At 45.7% G+C, this 25,382-nt stretch overlaps 1 protein-coding gene across 1 annotated transcript; it reads right to left on the reverse strand.

Annotated features, from left to right (window-relative positions):
• Positions 1-5,878: 5,878 nt before the first annotated feature.
• On the reverse strand, positions 5,879-24,603 carry LOC103631178 (uncharacterized). The gene is made up of 3 exons (XM_008652152.3): positions 24,582-24,603; positions 6,846-8,149; positions 5,879-6,020 (listed from the first exon to the last, which is right to left on the reverse strand). Exons 1-2 carry the CDS (start codon positions 24,601-24,603, stop codon positions 7,311-7,313), a joined length of 861 nt encoding a protein of 286 aa, XP_008650374.1. The 3' UTR covers positions 5,879-6,020; positions 6,846-7,310.
• Between the last annotated feature and the right edge of the window lie 779 nt (positions 24,604-25,382).

Consider the following 25,382-nt stretch of genomic DNA (forward strand, 5'->3'; position numbering starts at 1 on the left):
GGCTGCAAAAGACAAAATACATGCTGACCTCTGAAGCATAATATTGATGACATAATGCTGACCTCTAAAGCATTCAGAAAAAAAAGAAAAGATTATTCCCAGCAGAAGGACACGAAATGAAGACCTTCGAGAGGATTATTTCCAAAAATCCACTCAAAGCTCGGGGGCTACACCCATTGGGTGCACCTTCGGTGCACCCCATGAATTACCATTTCAAGTCATGATAGTGCCGACTTCTAAGGCATAAGACAAGATTAAAGACAAGGCTGGCCCTCAACCAAATTACAAGAGTAAAATAAAAATAATTTCTGATGAAGACCTTCGAGCAGATTATTTTCCAAAATCTACTCGAAGCTCGGGGGCTACACCCAATGAAGTCCAGGGTCCTACAATACGAAATGCCGACTTCTAAGGCACAAGCATGAAACAAAGCTCTAGTTTACGAGTGATCAAAGCAGGAGGAGACAGTGGGAAATCGTTTTTCTCCAAATTACCTACAAGCTGGACCTGGGATCTTTGGGCTGATTACCTCAAAATCAACCCAAAGATCGGGGGCTTGTGGGGGACAGATATCCCCTGGGTCCACTGGAAGGGTAAAAGACCTCACGAGAGGCCCAAGGGCCCAATAAATCGTAAGGCCATTCCTTCGTGGGCCTGGGGAGGGACAATCAGTAAAGCAGGTTGACGTAAGGCCGGATTGGTGCAAGCCCGGACAGCCCACAGCGTTGAGCAAGCGACCACAACAAAGATCTGACTTTCCCGCGCTGGAGCCCCATGCAACGGAACCAGGCGAGGATAGGTCGGCAGAACGATAGGAAGATAGACTCAAACAGTTCACTATCTTTTAGGTGCACATTGTTATCATATCCACATGTATTGCCCCACAGTCGAATATATAAGGCCTAGGGGGCACCCCTTCAGAACGATCGACCCCATTACCATTCAACCATCCACCTCAACTCTCTACGCTTTAGAGAGCAACCTTGTAACCCCGTATACAAAGCATACTCACCAGGACGTAGGGTGTTACGCATCTCAAAGTGGCCCGAACCTGTAAACATCGTCCATCGTCCCTCGTGCATCTGGCACGAACCATTTTGCTACAGTCGGCGGCACCGTCCTACTCCTAAAACACCTCGAGGGGCAACCCCGGGTGTGCGGTCGGACCCAAAACACCAACACCTCCCCCTTAAAAGAATCTCGTCCCGAGATTCGGAGTGAGAGACTTTTAAGAGTAGAGAAGCATGTAACCCATATCCATATCAGCGGTAACCTTAAGACAGTCCGAAGCGAAGGCGAGTGCCTCAGAATGTGGTTTCTCAAGTGGGCATAACATATATTGCCTTAGGCTAATTTAGAAATGTCCACCACTAGAGACAATGTCTGCCACAAGAACACATAAGGTTCCATGTGTGCAGTTTGCTTTTTCTGATGACACTGTACTATATGAGTATGTTGGGCGAGCGGTAGATATACGACTTTACCCAAATAGAACCAGATGCACCATCTTGGGTAAAACACACAAAAGGTGGTTTACCAACAAGTGATCATTTGAGGAATTCAAGTTCTAGGAAGATAATAAAAATTTGAGGAACGCATTAGTGAAGATGATCAACAAAGGTTGACTTCACAATCAATCCACTTTATCAAGCACTAGGTATGGCTCGACTTGATCACACATGCTGGAAAAGCACACGCGAGGTGACCAAGGCATGACTAGAGCGATGATTAAGTGGTTATCCGTCGACTTAACTTGATTGATTTTTTTAGTACTTTCTTTGGATGGTTTGAACCCAAGTGAGTTCAGGCAAATCAATACAACGATCTCTAAACTCAAACTTTGTTCACAATGCAGTTACAAGTTAGTAAAACCAACTTGTTGAACTACCTTTGACATTGAGCAGGTCCTCTCAGTACCATCGGTAAGCCAAGGGTTGAGAGTTCACTTTGGTTAACGGGGGATCATGCATTTGGGTAGAAATTCATTTGGTCATGTTGTTCATCCATTTCTTCATGCGAGATGAACCGACTTGGTTCAGGAATACATGGATTACATAAAAGAGCGAATGAACAAACTCCTGCATTTCAGCAGCAGGGGAAAACCAATCTCCACTTTGAGAGCTAAATAGTTGTCTTGCAACACTAAAAAGCTTCAAGGCTTCACCTTTACACAAAGGATGCAAAGGGAAAGTGTATGTTTGAAGTCTCCATCAAAGTCAAGGAAAAAGAGACCACACATGGGAAGTGGTATGCCCATTTGATCCAACAGAGATGATAGATGTTGCTTGATCACTCGCCAAACAACATAGAAATTGTTTTAAGGGAAGGTCGACGAAAGATCACACATCAGTGTAATTACATAATGGATCATGACCAGAGACCTTGATACCAGCATCCGACGAGTAACACAATCATGTGTGCGCATTCACAGGAGGCTCTCAATTTCGCTACGGCACCATAAGTCATTAACCATGACACCATTACCGAACAACACCAATAATGAATCCCACATGGTAAGAACAATTTGTGTAGAGATAACATATTGATATAATCTCATAATGGATTACAACTACTAACCGCGATACTAGCGCGTGCCGAGCAGCACAACCATGTGTGCGCACACACAGAAGGCCCTCGGTTTCGTCATGGCACCATCGGTTTTAGTCATAACACCATTACCAGACATAACCAATAAGATATCTCGCGCCACACCAATAGATTGAACAAGGGTGACAATATACAAAGAGATACTCCACCTGTAAGAATGGTTACAAGTAGAGAGCCAAATAGATCATGGCCCGATGAAATGAACAAGGCATGACCATAACCTAAACTTAATGAAAGGAGTACGATAAGAGACTGTTATTTCAGCCCAAGCATATTTCTATGCCCATCGCAGATATTATAGGGTCAAGGATTAGTATCTGATTAGATATGGAGGGAAACAATCAGAAGACTAAGTTGGTATGCCTTCAATAGATATGGGGAAACCAAAGGCATCAAACTCAAGAAAATGATCGGACAGAACTTTCCTAGGTTAGGTTGATAAAGCAACATTGCGATCCTTCAGAACAGGCAAACTAAATAAGGGACATCAGCTTGTGCCAATAGAACAAGGGCATGGTCTAAGATGGAAATATGACAACTAAAACGGCACAGAGTAAATAGCGAGAACACGGACTCGAGATCCTAGCTTTAAGTCTGCTTGCATTTTATGTCTAACAAATAGATTATCTAAGCATTCATTGGCATGAGTTTGGACCATGGAGTGATAATAGAAAATTCAAATTTGGGTCATGGTTCACCAACTAAAAACATGGCCTAGTTTTCAGTTTAAGCAAATAAGTCACCAATATTCTATCGGCACATCAAGTACAAGAGCAAACACATATAACACCTAAATAAATTACCTAAAGAACGGAGGACAGCTATTTCATCGAAGTTCATAATATAACATTACACCACATTATCTACAATCACTGGTTACTTGGAATAAAGATGAGAGAAGCATTTTGGATATATATAGGTGACAAACACGATGCAACAATCAGGATGCATGCTCGTCCTATACGTCCTCACGAATTTAGCCAATCTACTGTGGCAATAGAGTTCTATATCGGTGGCATACTTACGACTCTCACGGTATTTGGCTAGTCGTCAACTACACATACGTTTTCGAGGTTAGTGTACCTGCAGAAAAGTCCATCATAGCCCAATTTTTCCATGATGCAATTCACACATGACAGTTTATCACAGTTTATACTCCATATATTGCTATATGGAGGTCAGCTCATCATTAAGCGCCGAGCCACGCATAGGCGCCGTTGCCACACTTTAACCATAGGGCAACTCATTATGGTAACTCACCTTCTTACCTGAGCGTAGGTGCGTCGTTACAAGTACATTACACTTCTCAGTATTCCCATGTCTGTATACCCATACACATCCATGGGGTACTGAATTCCCAGAAAAGTAAATACTCCACATCGCAGCCTTCATATATACATATGTGGAACATGTATATAATCAAGCGCTTTTTATACTCTTCCCTAGACTGACGTTTGTTCGGTCATGCTCTCACATCTCACCTTACCTTGAGCGCTGATCCATTCAAAACTGAATGGCCTTAAGAATAACAATACACATGTATGCAATACCCACCCGGTTGTGGGTTATTGGTTTTGAACTAAGCCACCTGATAGTCCTTAACTTAGGGATTAATAGAGGATGACGCTAGCATTATAGTTTTTCAAAACTGTTTTTCAAAGCCAAACAATGTGTTTAGTTGAAAATAGGTTTTTTGAAACCAAAACTTTTGTTTTGAAAATACGTATGTGACCGTATATACTTAAACCTGCTCCGATACCAGCTGTGGCAGAACCTCCCAAGTTATTGGGCCCACATGCACCTGCCCTTGTCTCAAAGACCTTAGACGGCTATGCATGTGCACCAAATAATTTAACAGGATCTGTCTGAGTGCCCCAAGGACCTCGGATAAACCACTTACAACCTGAACCGCGGGATTAAGTAAACACAAATCACACACCAACAATTTTGCAGCGGAAATCTTATTACCAAATTTTACATGTTACATCAAGTTTTACAATGTACATGATCGGAGTGATTACAAAAGTGATTCAAAGAAATAACTTTGAATTGTTATAAATTATTTATAGTTTTGAAATATATGCTAGCTCAAGTGATCATCCTCAATAAGAAGATAAAAACGGGGTATACTTATATAAGAAGGCCGAGCCCACCGGCACTTAACACCATCAACATCAGCACAAAACTATAACCTGAAAAACAACAGGGAATACAACCCTGAGTACGGAATTACTCAGCAAGACTTACCTGACTAAAGAAATAGGAATCAAGGAAAAGGCTTTAGCAAGAATCAACTTAGATATTTTTGCAGAAATAGCTTACTAAAGTAAATCCTTACTTTCAATGTTTTAACGCCAGATTAAATATTAATAGACTCTGATTGCATCTAGTCTAATTTCACCATCTCATCAATACAACATCATTTTTATTCATAATGTTCACATCCTGACTTAGGTTGCAGGTCAGTGACCAAGTCTTCATGTCCGCAAAGTTATGGCGATCTGAATCAATTATACTCAGTTGAGGATCTCCAATCACACGACATATGTAGCACTTAACCCTTGCATATGTCAACTCGCCACCGGGGTTCTTAAGACCAGATCGGGTTCACGCCAACCGAGAGCACAGATACACCATTGTCCAGCCTCTTGCCACAGAGGGTACACACTACTCTAGCCATCTCTCCACTCCCATTGCGTGTTATCTTATTCTGGTATTAGTCTGCCCGAGGCAAAGCTTACCCATGATGAGGCATGTGACCAGTTAAAGGGTCCTCGGTCATCAGGCCTACATACGCATCCAATCCTTAATCAACCTGGGTAGAACATCACCTGTTCCTAGCCCAAGTCCCGATTTAAGTACTTCCATCCTTAGGATTGTTTGTATTCCTTAGAATGAAAAGAGCATTATAAGGAACTTTGCAGTAAGATCCCACCATTGCTCCCAATGAAAATATTCTTGCAGGAAGAAGCCATCCTTCCTCAGGATAACCCCTGAGCTAGGCACTAACACAAAGGACAACCTCTATCTACAAGATCTAAGCAGGGATAAGCATTTTTGTAAATCATATTTTGATACTTCATCAGAAGTATCTATAAAGGTATGTATATCAAGGTAGGCAATGCATCAAAGGGTTTTCAAGCAACTCCTATAAACCTAATGCACATTTCGCTAGACTTAAAGTGTGTAAAAATTATTTAAAAACACAAGGAAGGGGTTGCATGCACCGGGGCTTGCCTGGATAACACTAGGTTAGTGTTGTTAGACGACGACCACTTGACGATTATCCTTGTCCTAGCACTTGATCAGGCAGGTTCGTCCATCAGCTTCACTATGCGGAGTAGTCCACCCATTACGTCATCTTGGGGTTGACTTGGCTTAGGTTCTCCGCATCACGTAGTCAACAAACGTACCTAAATGATTTGCATAATGCACATGAATGCATATAAGCAGGAATAGCACAAATCTAAATAGTGCTACGCGATAGCGAATTAAACACCTAGCGGCGAGGCGTTGTACAAGTTCACACGGAAATACTAGTTATCGATAGACGAGTACGCGCAATAATTGCGCTTCTCGAACCTATCGCAAACATCACGAAACAACAAATTATACACATTAATCACGATTAGCCTAAACACAACTTATCAGTTAATTAATTAAATTCTAAATTTATTCCTCGCTTTATAAATTATACTACATCGCTCGCAAAGAACTATTTTTATTTTATTTTACACCTCACATATTTTACATGTCAACAATTAATTAAACATTTCAGGTTTTACTACCAAAATATCCTACAAAATCAACGATAGCAGCTTTATCGGATAATCGTTTGGATTACTAAATCAATTCTTTACGCTATTAATTTGCCATACTTTATAAGTAAAACCAATTTGAACACACTCGACAGACACGCTCGCTCGGTACTCCTAGATAACTAGCATTGTAAACCTAAGTTTTATCTTGCATAATAAATATCTAAACCTAACCTTCCCATTATTAATTCGACCATTCACCGGATACGAATCACCGATTTAATCTTTTCGCATAACCTATGTCGTTAAACCTAAATTTAGCTACGCAGCACGACGATTTCGCAATCGTGGACATAATTATTATGCTACTTATAGCCCCGTATTTTAACATGCCTGAGCTACAAGTGGGATAATGGTCGCGACGTACACATCTATTAATTCATCCACCAAACTAGTCAATAAAATAGTAAATTAGCTTACCGTTCCAACAGCTGACTCGACTCCGCGAGATCGGAAATGATTCTCCGATTCTGCCATTATGTCGAGCACGTGGAGCACCATGTGGGATTTATTGCTTTATATGAATTCTCGTGATCGCTTGACGACGCAAGGGATCGTAGCTGCGGCCACGGATGCGGACACGACCGCCACACACCGCGCGAGGACAAGGAAATAGAGCAGCAACTGCGCAGTGACCAAGACGCTAAGCACCGGAGCTTGACGATGTCGCGGCGCAGCAGCAAATAACAACGCCACCATGGCTAGGGAGGCAAGTCCGGCGACGACATAGACGGTTAGCACGGCGAGCAGGGACAACTGGCGAACTCTGGTTCAGGCGAACAGAACGCGACACAGGGAGCTTAGGGAGCTTGAGGTGCGGGTTCACACATCCATAGCCGAACGGCGGAGCTGAGGCCAAGCGTCGGCTGTGAAGAACGTCGGCTATTACAGGGAGTCGCGGACGAGGGATTTCCATGTCCGGTGCAGGGAACGGCGGCGCAGAAGAACAGAGACGCGGGCGACCGACGAGCTGGGATCCGACGCGCGCAGGAGCAGAGTAGTCCGAGCTGGAACGCGGCACGGTGGAGGAGCAGTGCTTTGGACGCGCCACGGGAGAGGGGAATCCGAGTTAGGGCTGGACGCCGGCAGAGAGGAGAGCAGGGACGCGACGGCCATGGAAGATGGCTGGGCGAGCAGCCATGGGAGCAGGAGAAAAGCATCGCGGCAAGCTCGAGGGAGAGAAGCAGAGAGTGAGCGCCGCAAGGAAGAAAGAAGCAAGGAGGGCGAGCAGGAAATAGGGAGCAGGAGGGCGCGACGACTGGAGTTCAGGCCGGCGCGCAGGAAAGCTGGGCGCCGAGCTCCATCGGCGAGCAGGGCGCGGGAGGAACGCCGGCGAACCTGGCCAAGGAATAGGCGCGCGCCATGGGCGACAGAGGAGGAGCGCGCGATGTTGGACTGGAGGCCGAGCGCTGAAGAGGCTGGGCACGGTCCGCGCGAGGCACATCGGCCATGGCAGGGAATTCGCGACGCGAGCAGGGAGGACCGCGCGCAGAGAAATCGGCTGGGGAGTGGGAGGCCGCGGCAGAGGGAGCTGGAAGGGACCGCGGCGCTGGGAAGAAGGCTAAGCCAGAGCTCCGCAGTGCGCAGGGAGAACACTGAGCTCGCACGCAGGGGAAAGGGCCGAGCAGGTCCGAGCGCCAGCCATGGAGGGAGCCGTGGCTTGCGATGGCGAGCAGAGCAGAGGCCAGGAGCGCGCGGAGGGAGAGATAAGGAGAAGGAATCGGCTGGAAAAATCAGAGCTGGGGAAGAAGTAGATAAGCACCGCGATGAAGAAAAAATCCTGGGCGACGGCTGGAGATGACGACGCGCGCAGGAAAATCAGAGGGAGAGAGATAACGTCGTGAGGAGAAAAAAATATCTCCTTTTTTTTAAATAAAGAATCATACATATTTTTGAATCGGGATTTTTAGCGATGAACAAAGAGTTGATGCGTGATACGGTAAACGGTTATACACATTATTTTCTCGGATCACGAAACGGAAAGTCCGAGGTTTACGATTCTGACAACATTTCGTTTGGATAGTTTTCGTGACTGTTTCGGGCAACACGGAAACGGACTGGATATCGGATACATTATTTGAGACAACACTGGTTTAGTCGAACTCGGATAAAAATTTATCTATTGTCTAAACGCAGTTGATTTTATTATTTTACAGAGTGTGCTGAAGAATAAATTGGATCATATCTTCGCGCACGATTTTTCTAGGACAGTGCGCGATTTAGATTATTTTGCCCTGAACATTTCTGTCGTCGAGTTCAAATTAATTTGTTCGGGATAAAAATCGTCCAAGCGGTTCGGGCTTTCGAATTCGTATTCGCGCGAGCGATGAATTTTAAATAATCACCGAACGCACCGATTTTCGGAACAACGATGTTCCGATCATCACGAAAATTTAGGAAGAGTCCGAAATAAATAAAAACGATGTCGCGCTCGAGACAGACGAAATAGATGCGATATAAAAATCGCGATAGGCGAAGATGATTAAAATTTAGCATCTGTTTTATCTACTGATATTACGTGCTTAAGTCCATACTCGTTATCGAGCAGACGGTAAACACCAGGGGTGTTACATTTCTCGCATAGCCGTAGGTGCGAGCCCTGCGCCAAGCGTCTGCTTATTTGTTGTATTCTATTGCGTGGTGTATTGTTCTTTTTATATTAAATTTGTGGAATGTATGTTTGAACTCGTATAGATAACAGTCAGTTGGCGGAGTCTGAAGGAGTTGCAGGTGAAGACCCTGAGCAGCAGCTGGTTTGTGAAGGCAGGTGTCACTTGATCCATCTATGTCCTACTCATTTTATAATTCACTCCCCTCATTAACACAATTCATACCTAAGGATTGACTAGCTTTGTTTATCTTGTCCTTGTTTACCTATGTGGGTTGGATCAATTTGATTTAGCTCTATGCTAGTGCTTCACCCTAATCAATGAACATGATGAGATTATTTATGATACGTTGTTTTCCCTCTTAAATATGATGATGATATTGTGAAATTTAAGGGGACTCGAGCGGTTTCTCGAGTGCCTCTCCATAAGGACTGGTTCATTGGATGACCACCCGGGAAAAGAATACAACCATGAGGGTGGTATGGGACGCCCTTAGCTGAATAATTTGAGGAATTGAGGTGTAGTTCGCTTTGCCATCGTGCCGTCGATGGGGCTCGGTGTATGCGGCTCGCTCTGCCGAGGGTGGTTGCCCCTTGGGGAGGAGTGCGGTGCATTTAGGAAACCTAACAGGCGACTACAGTCTCAAGGAATCTTTGTAAAGGCTACGTAATGAAACCTTGCCTATTCACCTTGGGAGTGTTTAAGGGTTTGATCGGCCCGAGGCAAAAGGGGAATCACGGTTCGTGGGTAAAGTGTGCAACCTATGCAAAGTGTTATGAAACTGATATATCAGTCGTGCTTGCGGTTATGAGCGACCTTGGGAGCTCCATTGATTAGAGACACATTGATCAGAGATGCTTTGTTCACAGATGATGATGAGGATAACGTTGGTTTCTATTATGATTACGATTATGATTGTGATTTCAGGTATTCTTTCCGTTTGGAAGGAGTACTTTTGGGTTAACAACTTGGGTTCATGCTAAAATATGGCTCTCTACTAGTAATAATTACCTAACCAAATAAAAGCAATGGCTTGACCTTAACCCCACATAAAGCTAGTCCACTACAACCAAATGGGACAATTGTTGAGTATGTTGATGTGTATGCACCCTTGCTTTACACACCAAACCCCCCAGGTTGTCCATGTTGCAACCAGTGTTTAGGATAAGATGAAGTCGTGGTGGAGGACTTGCAGGAGTTCCAAGAGTACGATGAGTTCTAGGCGTGAGTTAGCGGCAAACTCCTAGTTGGCTGCCCATGAAGGCTGAGTTTAGTTACGTTTCATTTTTCGCACTTTGATAATTGTTAATGACTATGTGGATGTCTCGGGCATCATGATGTAATCAACTATTACCCTCTTGTATGTTATTATTCGAGCATTATGTGATGATGTCCGGTTATGTAGCTGTTGTGTACGTGAATTACTGATCCTAGCACATACATGGTTCGCATTCGGTTTGCCTTCTAAAAATCGGGTGTGACAAAAGTGATATCAAAGCCGTGCTGGTTGTAGGACCGCTAACGTAGAGTAGAATGGTTGTTCTAAGGATTATAGACCCCTATTCTCACCTTGACCTTGGTGTCACTTCAAAAGTCGGTCATCTCGACCAATCCTATGTTATATTATAAATATTATACCTTGCTGAAAATTTTGTTTTATTCTATTTCCTAATTTTTTTATGGTCTACTTGCTGGTCATACTAGTTCTGTTCTTTCTCTTATGCTTATGGTGTCTTTTGTAGATGGCTCGTCTTAGACACACAACACGGAAGTCAGTCATTCCTTTCGTGCTCTCTCGTCTCGCGGAGCGTCCGCTTCGCCGTCCGATGACTGGTTAGTCCAGTCATTTGGAGAGGCTGCACCACTGCCTGCACGAGGAGCAGGAGCATTAGTGACAGGAGTTGGAGCAGCAGGGCTCTTCTTCCTCGCCTCAGCAGGAGGTAGAGTCTGCGAGGCGCTGCTCTCCTGTGCCCCCGCTAGAGGCGCCCTTTGCACCACCACTAGGCGTCCCGGTCGCTGGAGTAGCTGTTGGAGGAGACCCCCGATGACGGAGGCGATGACGACAGCAGCTTGAGCCACGGCACCGACCTCTCAGAGGAGCAGGAGCCGGAGGGATGGGTTGCTCGACCCATCACTCATGACGTCGCTCGTGGGTGTCACTTCCACGATGCGCTCGACACCTTGCTGCGTCAGGCACTCGACCGGTACACTTGGTCCATCGAGTATCGCTGTGTTGTCTTCCAACACAGTCGCGGGGCTTACCTAGACCGCTGGGAGGCGACTCGTTTAGTGCGTCGTCCGGAGGATAGTCTCCGGGTGCGGAGGTCTGCTCGGAGCATTATTCTATCTCTGAGCGAGACTCAGCTGAGGCAGTCATGCAAGATGTCGCACGGCGTGCGCTTTCGCACTACTGCTTAGTGCTCGGTGGGGTGGTCGATGGTCTTGACCTGAGGTATTACCCCCGCTGTCCACCTTGCAGCACAAGAGGCGTGATTGTCTCACATGTTGGTGAGGACAATCCTAGGTTGAGCAGCACAGTCAACCTAGTCGTCGTGCTAAACACAGAGCTGGACCACGTTTTAAACGAGCTGAGTAGGGCTCGTGCTGAGATCGCCCAGTTGCGGGCTGAGAGCGCGGAGCACCATCACCTAGCATATGGATCTCCCGCCGCCGTCGAGACTCAGCACCTGTATCGCTCCCCTCGGCGTGGACACCATGTCTACGGCAACCCCGACTACAGGACCAGGATAAATTTAGGACCATAGATTGTCAGTGTTGGATCTTGTAATTAATGTTTAAAATAGAAGTTAGCCTTAGTCTTATTCTCAATTAGTCTTAGTTAGGCAGGGTAGTTTGCTTATCCTGTGTTTTTATGCTTATCATGATGAATTATGATGGATTTGAATCTTTGTAATGACTCTCGCCAATGTGGGTACCCCTGCACCTTGGTTTACCTATTAATGTTAATAAAATTAGTTATCTAGTTGGGAAGCCTTTTTATTCTACTTTCCTCTTTATCTGAGAAGCTATGTTTGCCTGTGTTGGGAGTCAGTGAAGATGTTTATCTGTTCAGTACTGTGGAAGAATTCTATACTATTTTCTTATGCTGCAAGATTTGCAAGATCAGTTCTGATGTGCGATTGCATTCCGCAGATGTCAGACAACAGGCGCAGAGGAGGGAGGCGTGCTCAGCAGGAGCAGTAGGCACCACAAGATGAGGCACCCCAGCAGCAGTTGCCACCACCACCCCCGATGACAATAGAGAAGATGTTTCTGATGCAGACTCAGGCAGTCCAAGCGATTGGTCAGAACTAGCCACCATGCAGCAAGTATAGCAACAGCAGCCTGTCGGTGTTTTGGGTCCGACCGCGCACCCAGGGTTTCCCCTCGAGGTGCTTTTTGGAGTAGGACGGTGTTACCGACTGTAGCTCGATGGTTCATGCTAGATGCACGAGAGACAGTAGCCAATCTTGTACAAGTTTGGGCCGCTTTGAGATGCGTAACACCCTACGTCCTGGTGTGGATCTTTTATGTGGTGGGTTATAGGGGAGTTCTCTAGTACGAGGGATGCTAGAGAGCTAAGTATATGGCTAATGAGTGAGATGATGTTTGAGGGGGTGCCCCCTAGGCCTTATATACTCGACTGTGGGGCGTTACATGCAGATATGATAACAACGTTTGCCTAAGTAATTGTGAACCGACTGAGCTTATCTTCCTATAATTCTGCCGACTTATCATCACTCAGTTCCGACACCTGAGGGCGCAGCGCGGGAGAATCGGATAACTGCTGTGGATAATGCTTGAATTCATTTGGGCCGCTTGGGCTCGAGTTGATCCAATCTTGTGTCGATCCGTTCTGCCAGACATTCTTCCCCAGGCCCACAAAGGGATGGCCTTGCGAAACAATGGGCCCAAGGCCTTTCGCGAGGTCTTCTAGCCTTCTAGTGGACCTGGGGGATATCTGTCCCCCCACAAGCCCCCAATCTTTGAGTTGATTTTGAAATAATCGGCCCAAAGATTCTAGGTCCAGCTTGTAGTTTTTGATTTTGGTAAGGAATGCTTTGAAAATAGGCCTATCGAGTTGTTGCTTCTGAACTCTGAGTATCTCGGTAAAAACGATCTTCTGTTATCCTCTCATGTCATTATTCATCAGTCTTCGCTTTATTCTTCAGAAATTGGTGCTCTGTCTCGACCTATGCTTTGGAGATCAGCATTATGCTCTCTGGGATTCAGGATTCATTGGGTGCACCGGAGGTGCACCCAATGGGTGTAGCCCCCGAGCTTTGAGTGGATTACTGAAAATAATCCACTCAAAGGTCTTCACCTCATGCTTTTTTAGAAATCATTTTTATCTTCATCTCATGCTTTAGAAATTAGCATTGTTTTATATTCATCTCATGCTTTGGAAATCAGCATTTTATCGTTAGTTCGTGCTTTAGAGATCAGCATTCTGTCTTTTGGGGTTAATGATTCATTGGGTGCACCGGAGGTGCACCCAATGGGTGTAGCCCCCGAGCTTTGAGTGCATTACTGAAAATAATCCACTCAAAGGTCTTCATCTCATGCTTTTAGAAATCATCCTTTTATCTTCGTCGAATGCCTTAGAATTCAGCATTATATCATCAGCTTTATGCTTTAGAGATCAGCATACGGTTTTGCCTTTGAGATCAATAACGCAGTCTATCCATGTCCTGTTAGGTTTGAAATTTATTTGATCTACGACAGATTGGACGTCCGGTAGATGGCTCTTGGCTGGTCTTCATTTTGCTCCATGCTTCAATGCTTCTGTTGATTAGACTTGTACTTCAGCAACTATTTTTGGCTTTCCTCCTATCTCTATCGATATCTTCCTTCTGTCTTGATACATTCATTGCGTATACTGTATGGATGTGACTGCTTCGGAAAATCTATTGAAAATTCCTGGATGTCCCCCCCAATGGGTGTACCCAAGGGACGGCTTGGTGGGCTAAGCGTTTAGCAAACTGCCCCTGAGTAGTAACTTGACGTGACCGCGGGGTGTAATCATATTGTCCAAGCAGTTGACTTGAGTCCCAATGGTTATCGTGTTACGTGAAACGGCGTCAGCCGCCTGACTTGTTTCCAGACGATTTGAATTGCTTATTGAATATTTGCGACTGTTCAGTGACCATTGGTAGGAGATGAGCGGTTGCCTTCTTCCTCTATAAATAGAGTGCTTGCTTCACTGGCGTCTTCACACATCTCTCTGTCGTTTGTTACTTATTCTCCTCTTTTCTCTTCTCTTCTACTCCACCATGGGCAAGAGCAAGAAAGGCGGAAGTTCGTCGCACCATTCCGGCGACAAGCGGAAGCGTGAGCCGAGCCCTCCCTCGGAGGACTTCGGCGATTTTGAGTACTCGGAGGAGGAGTTTTCCTCTGAGTCCGAGGGGTCGCCGGTCTACACCTCTCCCCCGGCACCGTCCAATGACTCGGACGATTCCTAGGGGATCATCGTCGAGGTGTGGACATACATCCAGGCCATCGAGCGCTCCAAGCTCGAGGGCTCGGATGAGTCAGAGGTCTCCTCGGGCGAGGAGAACTCCTCTGACTCGTCCGAGGAGGAGAGCGGCGGTGACGGCGACGACGAGGGCGACGGCGACGGCGGCAAGGGCGACGGCAAGAGCGGCAGCGGTAGCAGCAAGGCCAGTGGCAAAGTCCCACTGGCTTAAATATTAGTATAGATAAATAGTAGTAGAAGTAGTATTAGTGGAATAATGTAGTAGTAGTTAGTAGTATAGTGTAGTGTAGGTAATAATGTAATGTAGTAATGTAATGTATCGAAAAATGGCAAGTGAAAGGGAAATGTGCCCTTGGGCCATTTCTAAGTATTTTGGTGATTAAGTACCAACACAAATGGTTTAAGTATGAAACTATGCCAAATGGTGGAAGAAGTGCAAATCAACACAAAGGTATGATTCTAGACTTAGTACATTGGTTTTTGTGTGCTAACATATTTGTCTAAGTGCTAGAATCAGAGAAAAGACAAAAGGTAAAAGAGTTGGCTAACTGTTGTTCAGTCTGGGTGCACCGGACTGTCCGGTGGTGCACCGGACAGTGTCCGGTGTTTCAGGCTCGCTCTGGTGAAAAGGCTGCTCTCGGGAATTCGTCGGCGGCGTACGGCTAAAAATCACCGGACTGTCCGGTGAGCCAACGGTCGTCCGCGCAATCCGCGCGTGACGCGTGGCCGAGCCAACGGTCTGATGGGAGCACCGGACTGTCCGGTGGTGCACCGGACTGTCTGGTGAGCCAACGGTTGGCTGAGCCAACGGTCGGCCGCGCAATCCACGCGTGACGCGTGGCCGAGCCAACGGTCGGCCGTGCAATCCGCGTGTGACGCGTGGCCGAGCCAACGGTCTGATGGGAGCACCGGACTGTCCGGTGCGCCAACGGCTCCAAATCGTCAACGATCGGCTGCGCCAGAATAGGAAAGAAATCTGCACCGGACAGTGTCCGGTGGTGCACCGGACTATCCGGTGCACCAGTCGACAGAAGGCAAGAATTGCCTTCCTAGATTGCTTTCAACGGCTCCTAGCTGCCTTGGGGCTATAAAAGGGACCCTTAGGCGCATGAAGGAGAACACCAAGCATTCTTTGATCATCTCTTAGCACCAAGACATCTCTCTAGCGCATTTTGATTCGTTGTGATAACAATTTGAGCTCCTCTTGAGTTGAGAACTCCGTGTGTGATCTTAGAGCTCAAGTTGTGACTTGTGTGCGTGTTTGTGCTCATGCTTTGAGGCTTGTGTGTGTTGCTCTTCTCACTCTTACATCTGTGCTTCTTTGTGATCATCTCATTGTAAGGGCGAGAGGCTCCAAGTTGTGGAGATTCCTCGCAAACGGGAAAGAGTAAAGAAAGAAGAACACTATGGTATTCAAGTTGATCATTGAATCACTTGAAAGGAGTTGAGTGCAACTCTCATCCATTGGGACGCCACAACGTGGACTAGGCAAGTATTGTACTTGGCCGAACCACGGGATAAATCCTTGTGTCTCTTGTGCTTGTTCTCACTGTGTCAATTGTGGTTCACAAGAGCTCTCTTTACCCACTTGATTTCATTGTGCTAACACTTAATCAAGTTTGTGGCTTTAAGTTTCAAGTTTTTACAGGATCACCTATTCACCCCCCTCTAGGTACTCTTAATTGGTATCGGAGCCGTTCTCTTCACGAAAGGGACTAATCGCCCGAATAGATGGATCCTAAGGGAAAGGGGATGGTGGTCAATGATAAGGAGAAGGAGTCCATCTTCAATGAGCCGAGGGATGACAAAGCCACTGACTCCGGCTCGATTCAAAAGAAGAAGGACGGGAAGAAGAAGAGGCGGATCAAGAAGATAGTCTACTACGACAGCGACGAGTCTTCCTCTTCCCAAAAGGACGACGAATACGAGGAGAAAAAGAAAACAGTTAACTCGAACTTTTCTTTCGATTATTCTCATATTCCGCAAAGTTCCAATGCTCATTTGCTTTCCATTCCACTTGGTAAACCTCCTCACTTTGATGGAGAGGACTACGGATTTTGGAGTCACAAAATGCGTAGTCACTTGTTCTCTCTCCATCCAAGTATATGGGAGATAGTAGAAAATGGAATGCAATTTGATAGTACGGATAGCCCCATATTTATCAATGAACAAATTCACAAAAATGCACAAGCTACTACTGTTTTGTTAGCATCATTGTGCAGGGAAGAATATCATAAGGTGAGCGGTTTGGATAACGCCAAACAGATTTGGGACACCCTCAAGATCTCGCAGGAGGGGAACGATGTCACCATGCTCACCAAGATGGAGTTGGTGGAAGGCAAACTAGGAAGGTTCGCGATGATCAGGGGGAGGAGCCAACTCAAACTTACAACAGGCTCAAGACCCTGGTCAACAAAATAAGGAGCTATGGAAGCACGAGATGGACGGACCACGACGTCGTCAGGCTTATGCTAAGGTCCTTCACCATCCTTGATCCGCATCTTGTAAACTCTATTCGTGAAAATCCTAGGTACAACAAGATGACGCCCGAGGAGATACTTGGAAAGTTCGTAAGCGGGCGAATGATGATCAAGGAGGCGAGATATGTTGATGAGGCGTTAAATGGCCCAATCCACGAGCCTCAAACCATTGCTCTAAAAGCAACAAGCAGCAGGGAGGTGCTACCTAGCAAGGTGGCGCAGGTTGAGGCAGCCGGACTAAATGAAGATGAAATGGCCCTCATCATCAAACGCTTCAAGACGGCGCTCAAAGGTCGCAAGGAGCATCCCAACAAGAGCAAGACGAAGGGGAAGCGCTCCTGCTTCAAGTGTGGTAAGGTTGGTCACTTTATTGCTAACTGTCCTGATAATGATAGTGACCAGGATCAAGAAAAGAAGAGGGAAAAGAAGAAGACTTACAAGAAAGCGAAGGGCGAGGCACACCTTGGCAAAGAGTGGGACTCGGATTGCTCTTCATCCGACGACGAAGGACTTGCCGCCTCAGGCTTCAACAAATCATCCCTCTTCCCCAACGAGCATCACACCTGCCTCATGGCAAAGGAAAAGAAGGTATGCACTAGGAATACTATTACATATGCTTCTTCAAGTGATGATGAATCTAGCGATGATGAAATAGACTATGCAAGTTTATTCAAAGGTTTAGATAGAACTAAAATTGATAAAATCAATGAATTAATTGATGCCTTGAATGACAAGAATTAGAAAAGCAAGAGGATCTTTTGTATGAAGAGCATGATAAATTTGTAGATGTCCAAAAATCTCTTGCTTTAAAAGTTAAAAGGAATGAAATGCTTTCTTGTGAATTATCTACTTGCCATGAGACTATTTCTAGTTTAAAAAGTGTTAATGATGATTTAAATACTAAGTAGCAAATAAATCTAGTTCTTGTGTAGAACATGTAGTGATTTGCAATAGGTGTAAGGACTTTAATGTTGATGCTTGTGTTGAGCACCTTACTTCTATTGCAAAACTAAATGGTGAAGTGGCTAGTCTTAATACCCAACTTAAGACTAGCAAAAATGAATTTGATAAACTAAAATTTGCAAGGGATGCCTACACTGTTGGTAGACACCCCTCAATTAAGGATGGGCTTGGCTTTAAGAGGGAAGCCAAGAAATTAACAAGTCATAAGGCTCCCATCTCCGCCAAGGAGAAAGGGAAGGCCCCTATGGCTAATAGTGTTCAAAAGAATCATGCTTTCATTTATAGTGATAGAAAATTTTCTAGAAATGCTTATAGGAATTATTCTTATGATTCATATACTATGCCTGCTTCTAGTTCTTCTATTGTGCATCATATGCCTAGGAGAAATGTTGTTCATGTACCTAGGAAAGCAAGTAATGAACCTTCTACAATTTATCATGCTTGTAATGCTTCCTTTGCAATTTGTAGGAAGGATAAGAAAGTGATTGCTAGGAAATTAGGGGCAAAATGCAAGGGAGATAAAACTTGCATTTGGGTCCCTATGGCTATTGTCACTAACCTTGTAGGACCCAACAAGAGTTGGGTACCTAAGACCCAAGCCTAAATTGCCTTGCAGGTTTATGCATCCGGGGGCTCAAGCTGGATTATCGACAGCGGATGCACAAACCACATGACGGGGGAGAAGAAGATGTTCACCTCCTATGTCAAGAACAAAGATTCCCAAGATTCAATCATATTCGGTGACGGGAATCAAGGCAAGGTTAAAGGACTAGGAAAGATTGCTATTTCATCCGAGCACTCCATTTCTAATGTGTTTTTAGTTAAGTCGCTCGGGTATAACTTGTTGTATGTTAGTCAACTTTGTAATATGGGTTATAATTGCTTATTCACAAATATAGATGTGTCTGTCTTTAGAAGAAGTGATGGTTCATTAGCTTTTAAGGGTGTACTAGACGACAAACTTTATTTAGTTGATTTTGCAAAAGAGGAGGCCGGTCTAGATGCATGCTTAATTGCTAAGACTAGCATGAGCTGGTTGTGGCATCGCCGTTTAGCACATGTGGGGATGAAGAACCTTCACAAACTTCTAAAGGGAGAACATGTGTTAGGTCTAACAAATGTAACTTTCGAAAAAGACAGACCTTGTGCAGCTTGTCAAGCAGGAAAACAAGTGGGAAATGCTCATCACAGCAAGAACGTGATGACCACGTCAAGACCCCTGGAGCTACTTCATATGGATCTCTTCGGACCCGTCGCCTACCTCAGCATCGAGGGAAGTAAGTATGGTCTTGTTATAGTTGATGACTTTTCCCGCTTCACTTGGGTATTCTTTTTGCAGGATAAAACAAAAACCCAAGGGACCCTCAAGCGCTTCCTAAGGAGAGCTCAAAATGAGTTTGAGCTCAAGGTGAAGAAGATAAGGAGCGACAACGGGTCCGAGTTCAAGAACCTTCAAGTGGAGGAGTACCTTGAGGAGGAAGGAATCAAGCACGAGTTCTCCGCTTCCTACACACCACAGTAAAATGGTGTGGTAGAAAGGAAGAACAGGACGCTCATTGACATGGCAAGGACGATGCTTGGAGAGTTCAAGACCCCCGAGCGGTTTTGGTCGGAAGCCGTGAACACGGCTTGCCACGCCATAAACCGGGTCTACCTTCATCGCCTCCTCAAGAAGACGTCGTACGAACTCCTAACCGGTAACAAACCCAATGTGTCATACTTTCGTGTTTTTGGGAGCAAATGTTATATTCTAGTGAAGAAAGGTAGAAATTCTAAGTTTGCTCCCAAAGCTGTAGAAGGGTTTTTGTTAGGATATGACTCAAATACAAAGGCGTATAGAGTCTTTAACAAATCATCGGGTTTGGTTGAAGTCTTTAGCGACGTCGTATTTGATGAGACTAATGGCTCTCCAAGAGAGCAAGTTGTTGATCTTGATGATGTAGATGAAGAAAATGTTCTAACGGCCACAATACGCACCATGGCAATTGGAGATGTGCGGCCACAGGAACAAAAGGAGCTAGATCAACCTTCTTCCTCAACAATGGTGCAACCCCCAACTCAAGACGATGAACAGGTTCACCAAGAAGAGGCGTGTGATCAAGGGGAGCACAAGAAGATCAGGTTATGGAGGAAGAATCACAACATGCCCCTCCAACTCAAGTTCGAGCGATGATACAAAGGAATCATCCCGTCGACCAGATATTGGGTGATATTAGCAAGGGAGTAACTACTCACTCTAGATTAGTTAATTTTTGTGAGCATTACTCGTTTGTCTCTTCTATTGAGCCTTTTAGGGTAGAAGAGGCCTTGCTAGATCCGGACTGGGTGTTGGCCATGCAGGAGGAGCTCAACAATTTCAAGAGAAATGAAGTTTGGACACTGGTGCCACGTCCCAAGCAAAACGTTGTGGGGACCAAGTGGGTGTTCCGCAACAAACAGGACGAGCACGGGGTGGTGACAAGGAACAAGGCACGACTTGTGGCAAAAGGTTATGCCCAAGTCGCAGGTTTGGACTTTGAGGAGACTTTTGCTCCTGTGGCTAGGCTAGAGTCAATTCGCATATTGTTAGCCTATGCCGCTCACCATTCTTTCAGGTTGTTCCAAATGGATGTAAAGAGCGCTTTCCTCAACGGGCCAATCAAGGAGGAGGTGTACGTAGAGAAACCCCTTGGCTTCGAGGATGAACGGTACCCCGACCACGTGTGTAAGCTCTCTAAGGCGCTCTATGGACTTAAGCAAGCCCCAAGAGCATGGTATGAATGCCTTAGAGACTTTTTAATTGCTAATGCTTTCAATGTTGGGAAAGCCGATCCAACTTTATTCACTAAGACTTGTGATGGTGACTTATTTGTGTGCCAAATTTATGTCGATGACATAATATTTGGTTCTACTAACCAAAAGTCTTGTGAAGAGTTTAGCAGGGTGATGACTCAAAAGTTTGAAATGTCGATGATGGGCGAGTTGAACTACTTCCTTGGGTTCCAAGTGAAGCAACTCAAGGACGGCACTTTCATCTCCCAAACAAAGTACACGCAAGACTTGATCAAGCGGTTTGGGATGAAGGACGCCAAGCCTGCAAAGACTCCAATGGGAACTGACGGACACGTCGACCTCAACAAAGGAGGTAAGTTCATTGATCAAAAAGCATACCGGTCTATGATAGGTTCCTTGCTTTACTTATGTGCTAGTAGACAGGATATTATGCTTAGTGTATGCATGTGTGCTAGATTTCAATCCGATCCAAGGGAGTGTCACTTAGTGGCCGTGAAGCGAATTCTTAGATATTTAGTCGCTACGCCTTGCTTCGGGATCTGGTATCCAAAGGGGTCTACCTTTGACTTGATTGGATATTCAGACTCCGATTATGCTGGATGTAAGGTTGATAGGAAGAGTACATCAGGGATGTGCCAATTCTTAGGAAGGTCCCTGGTGTCTTGGAGTTCTAAGAAACAAACTTCCGTTGCCCTATCCACTGCTGACGCCGAGTATGTTGCCGCAGGACAGTGTTGCGCGCAACTACTTTGGATGAGGCAAACCCTCAGGGACTTTGGCTACAATCTGAGCAAAGTCCCACTCCTATGTGACAATGAGAGTGCAATCTGCATGGCGGACAATCCTGTTGAACACAGCCGCACAAAGCACATAGACATCCGACATCACTTTTTGAGAGACCACCAGCAAAAGGGAGATATCGAAGCGTTTTATGTTAGCACCGAGAACCAGCTAGCCGATATCTTTACCAAGCCTCTAGATGAGTCAACCTTTTGTAGGCTGTGTAGTGAGCTAAATGTCTTAGATTCACGGAACTTGGATTGATTTATAGCATACATGTGTTTTATGCCTTTGATCATGTTCCTTTATGCATATTGTTGTTTATTTATGGTGCTCAAGCTGTACAAGCACTCCCCGGACCTCACAAGTCCATTTGCAAGTGATGCACATATTTAGGGGGAGATGTGCTACAACTTGACTCTTTGAGACTAACCATGTGTTAGAGCTTGCTTGATTTAGTCTCAAAGGTGGACTGAAAGGGAAAGATGGACTTGGACCATGAAAGACTTCCACTGCACTCCGATGAGAGGGTAACTAACTCCAAGTTCATTTCCATGCTCTTATTGCCTCTTTACTCTAAGTTGAAGATTTTGGTGAGGTAATGAGGTTTAAGGGCCAACAATGATTCCGTTTTTGTGCTTGATGCCAAAGGGGGAGAAATTAAGGCTAAAGCAAATGGATCAGCTACCACTTGAGAATTTTGAAAATAGTAGAGTTAGAACTTTTGTTTTGTCAAAATACTCTAAGTGTCTGAAAATAGTAGAGTTAGAACTTTTGTTTTGTCAAAATACTCTAAGTGTCTCTTTTTGTCAAAAGTTGGTCTCTTGTGGGGAGAATGTTTGATTATGGGAAAAAGGGGGAGCTTTTGAATCTTTGATCAATTTCTCTTGGAATACCTCTCTCTATGCCTCAACAGGTGAATTTTACTTAGAGATAGGAAATTGAGTTTGATTTGCAAAAACAAACCAAGTGGTGGCAAAGGATGATCCAAATATACCAAATTTGAATCAAAAACAATTCTTGTTTACATTTGCATTGATGTTGCACTTTTATGTGTTGCTTTTGTTGTGTTGGCATAAATCACCAAAAAGGGGGAGATTGAAAGGGAAATGTGCCCTTGGGCCATTTCTAAGTATTTTGGTGATTAAGTACCAACACAAATGGTTTAAGTATGAAACTATGCCAAATGGTGGAAGAAGTGCAAATCAACATAAAGGTATGATTCTAGACTTAGTACATTGGTTTTTGTGTGCTAACATATTTGTTTAAGTGCTAGAATCAGAGAAAAGACAAAAGGTAAAAGAGTTGGCTAACTGATGTTCAGTCTGGGTGCACTGGACTGTCCGGTGGTGCACCGGACAGTGTCCGGTGGTGCAGGCTGGCTCTGGTGAAAAGGCTACTCTCGGGAATTCGTCGGCGGCGTACGGCTAAAAATCACCGGACTGTCCGGTGGTGCACCAGACTGTCCGGTGAGCCAACGGTCGGCCGAGCCAACGGTTGGCCGCGCAATCCGCGCGTGACGCGTGGCCGAGCCAACGGTCTGATGGGAGCACCGGACTATCCGGTGGTGCAGCGGACTGTCCGGTGAGCCAACGGTCGGCCGCGCAATCCGCGCGTGACGCGTGGCCGAGCCAACGGTCTGATGGGAGCACCGGACTGTGCGGTGAGCCAACGGTCGGCCGAGCCAACGGTCGGCCGCGCAATCCGCGCGTGACGCGTGGCCGAGCCAACGGTCTGATGGGAGCACAGGACTGTCCGGTGTGCACCGGACAGTGTCCGGTGCGCCAACGGCTCCAAATCGTCAACGATCGGCTGTGCCAGAATAGGAAAGAAATCTGCACCGGACAGTGTCCAGTGCACCAGTCGACAGAAGGCAAGAATTGCCTTCCTGGATTGCTCTCAACGGATCCTAGCTGCCTTGGGGCTATAAAAGGGACCCCTAGGCGCATGAAGGAGAACACCAAGCATTCTTTGACCATCTCTTAGCACCAAGACATCTCTCTAGCGCATTTTGATTCGTTGTGATAACAATTTGAGCTCCTCTTGAGTTGAGAACTCCGTGTGTGATCTTAGAGCTCAAGTTGTGACTTGTGTGCGTGTTTGTGCTCGTGCTTTGAGGCTTGTGTGTGTTGCTCTTCTCACTCTTACATCTATGCTTCTTTGTGATCATCTCATTATAAGGGCGAGAGGCTCCAAGTTGTGGAGATTCCTCGCAAACGGGAAAGAGTAAAGAAAGAAGAACACCGTGGTATTCAAATTGATCATTAGATCACTTGAAAGGAGTTGAGTGCAACTCTCGTCCATTGGGACGCCACAACGTGGACTAGGCAAGTATTGTACTTGGCCGAACCACGGGATAAATCCTTGTGTCTCTTGTGCTTGTTCTCACTGTGTCAATTGTGGTTCACAAGAGCTCTCTTTAGCCACTTGATTTCATTGTGCTAACACTTAATCAAGTTTGTGGCTTTAAGTTTCAAGTTTTTACAGAATCACCTATTCACCCCCCCCCTCTAGGTGCTCTCAGGAAGAAGACCATCTCATAATGAGTCGGCCTTGTTCTGTGCATATCTTTTGCCTTTCCATCGTTCCTTTATAGTCGATCGACAGCTTGTATTTGTGCCCAACGCAGCCGTTGTTCTTAGAGATAACGCTCGAGTAATGACTTGTAATTGTTGCGTCGTATTTAATTCTGCTTGCATTTACGTAGAGAAAGAACAGCTGAGTTACTGCTGGTGTCTTCAGAGGTGACAACCGAATTATGCTAGATTGCATCGGTATTTTAGAGGCAACAGTCGAGTGGTGCTTGGCGACGTCAGCGTTTTAGAGGTAATAGCCGAGTCATGCTGAGCCACATCGGTGTTTTAGAAATAACAGCCGAGTGGTGCTTGGCGACGTCGGTGTTTTAGAAGTAACAGCCGAGTCATGCTGAGCCACGTCGGTGTTTTGGAAATAATGGCCGAGTGGTGCTTGGCGACGTCGGCGTTTTAGAAGTAACAGCCGAGTCATGCTGAGCCACGTCGGCGTTTTAGAAATAACGGCCGAGTGGTGCTTGGCGACGTCGACATTTTAGAAGTACCAGCCGAGTCATGCTGAGCCATGTCGGCATTTTAGAAATAACGGTCGAGTGGTGCTTGGCGACGTCAGCGTTTTAGAAGTAACAGTCGAGTCATATCGAGCCACGTCGATGTTTTAGAAATAACAACCGAGTGGTGACTGAGCACTTTTTAGAAACGACGTCTGACCCGGGAAAACCCCATTTATATCACATCGCCGCACGCCTCTGCGCTCTGAGCCCTAGCTTCACTTTTTTGCCTCTGAACATCCTCTGTTTCCCTTTGATTTCGGTTCCACTCAGTCCACCGACGAGATTGCGATGGCGTCCAAGCGGAAGAACCAGAATTCTGCTGCTGCGGTCATTCCTCCTATCGATCTCAACAGTCAGTTCCCTTTCGCAGGTAATCATATGTCTGTTGTTTCCGAGTCGGACCTTCTCCACCTTGTTGATGTTGGAGTTCTTCCTCTGAATAAGCTTTGCTCTTGGCGGATTTGCCGTGGGGTTACTGTCCCGACGGAGGATACTCACGAGTCCGTTGTTTACATCCCTTTTCTTATCTGTGGCCTTGCTCTTCCCATTTCTCCCTTCTTTCGCGGTCTCCTTGACTTTTACAGTCTGAATCTGACTCACCTGAATCCCAACTCCATTCTACAAATCTCTGTCTTTGTTCATCTGTGCGAGGCCTACCTTGGAATTCTTCCTCACTTCGGTTTGTGGAAGTATTTGTATCATTGTCGTCCTAGGATGGCTGGGGGCAGCACCAGCTCGTGGGCGGTGCGAGTCTGGAGATGCGCCGTGGGAGGAAAACAGAATACCTTGATA

This window comes from Zea mays, chromosome 6 (assembly GCF_902167145.1).
Source record: "Zea mays cultivar B73 chromosome 6, Zm-B73-REFERENCE-NAM-5.0, whole genome shotgun sequence".
Classification (NCBI taxonomy): domain Eukaryota; kingdom Viridiplantae; phylum Streptophyta; class Magnoliopsida; order Poales; family Poaceae; genus Zea; species Zea mays.

Coding starts and splice junctions, on each gene's coding strand:
- LOC103631178 (XM_008652152.3), bottom strand. CDS start 24,603: ATGGCTCAGCATGACTCGGCTG. Junction 8,150..24,581: donor GGCTCAGCATGACTCGGCTG/GTACTTCTAAAA, acceptor TGATTTTTCCAG/CCGATTCCTTCTCCTTATCT.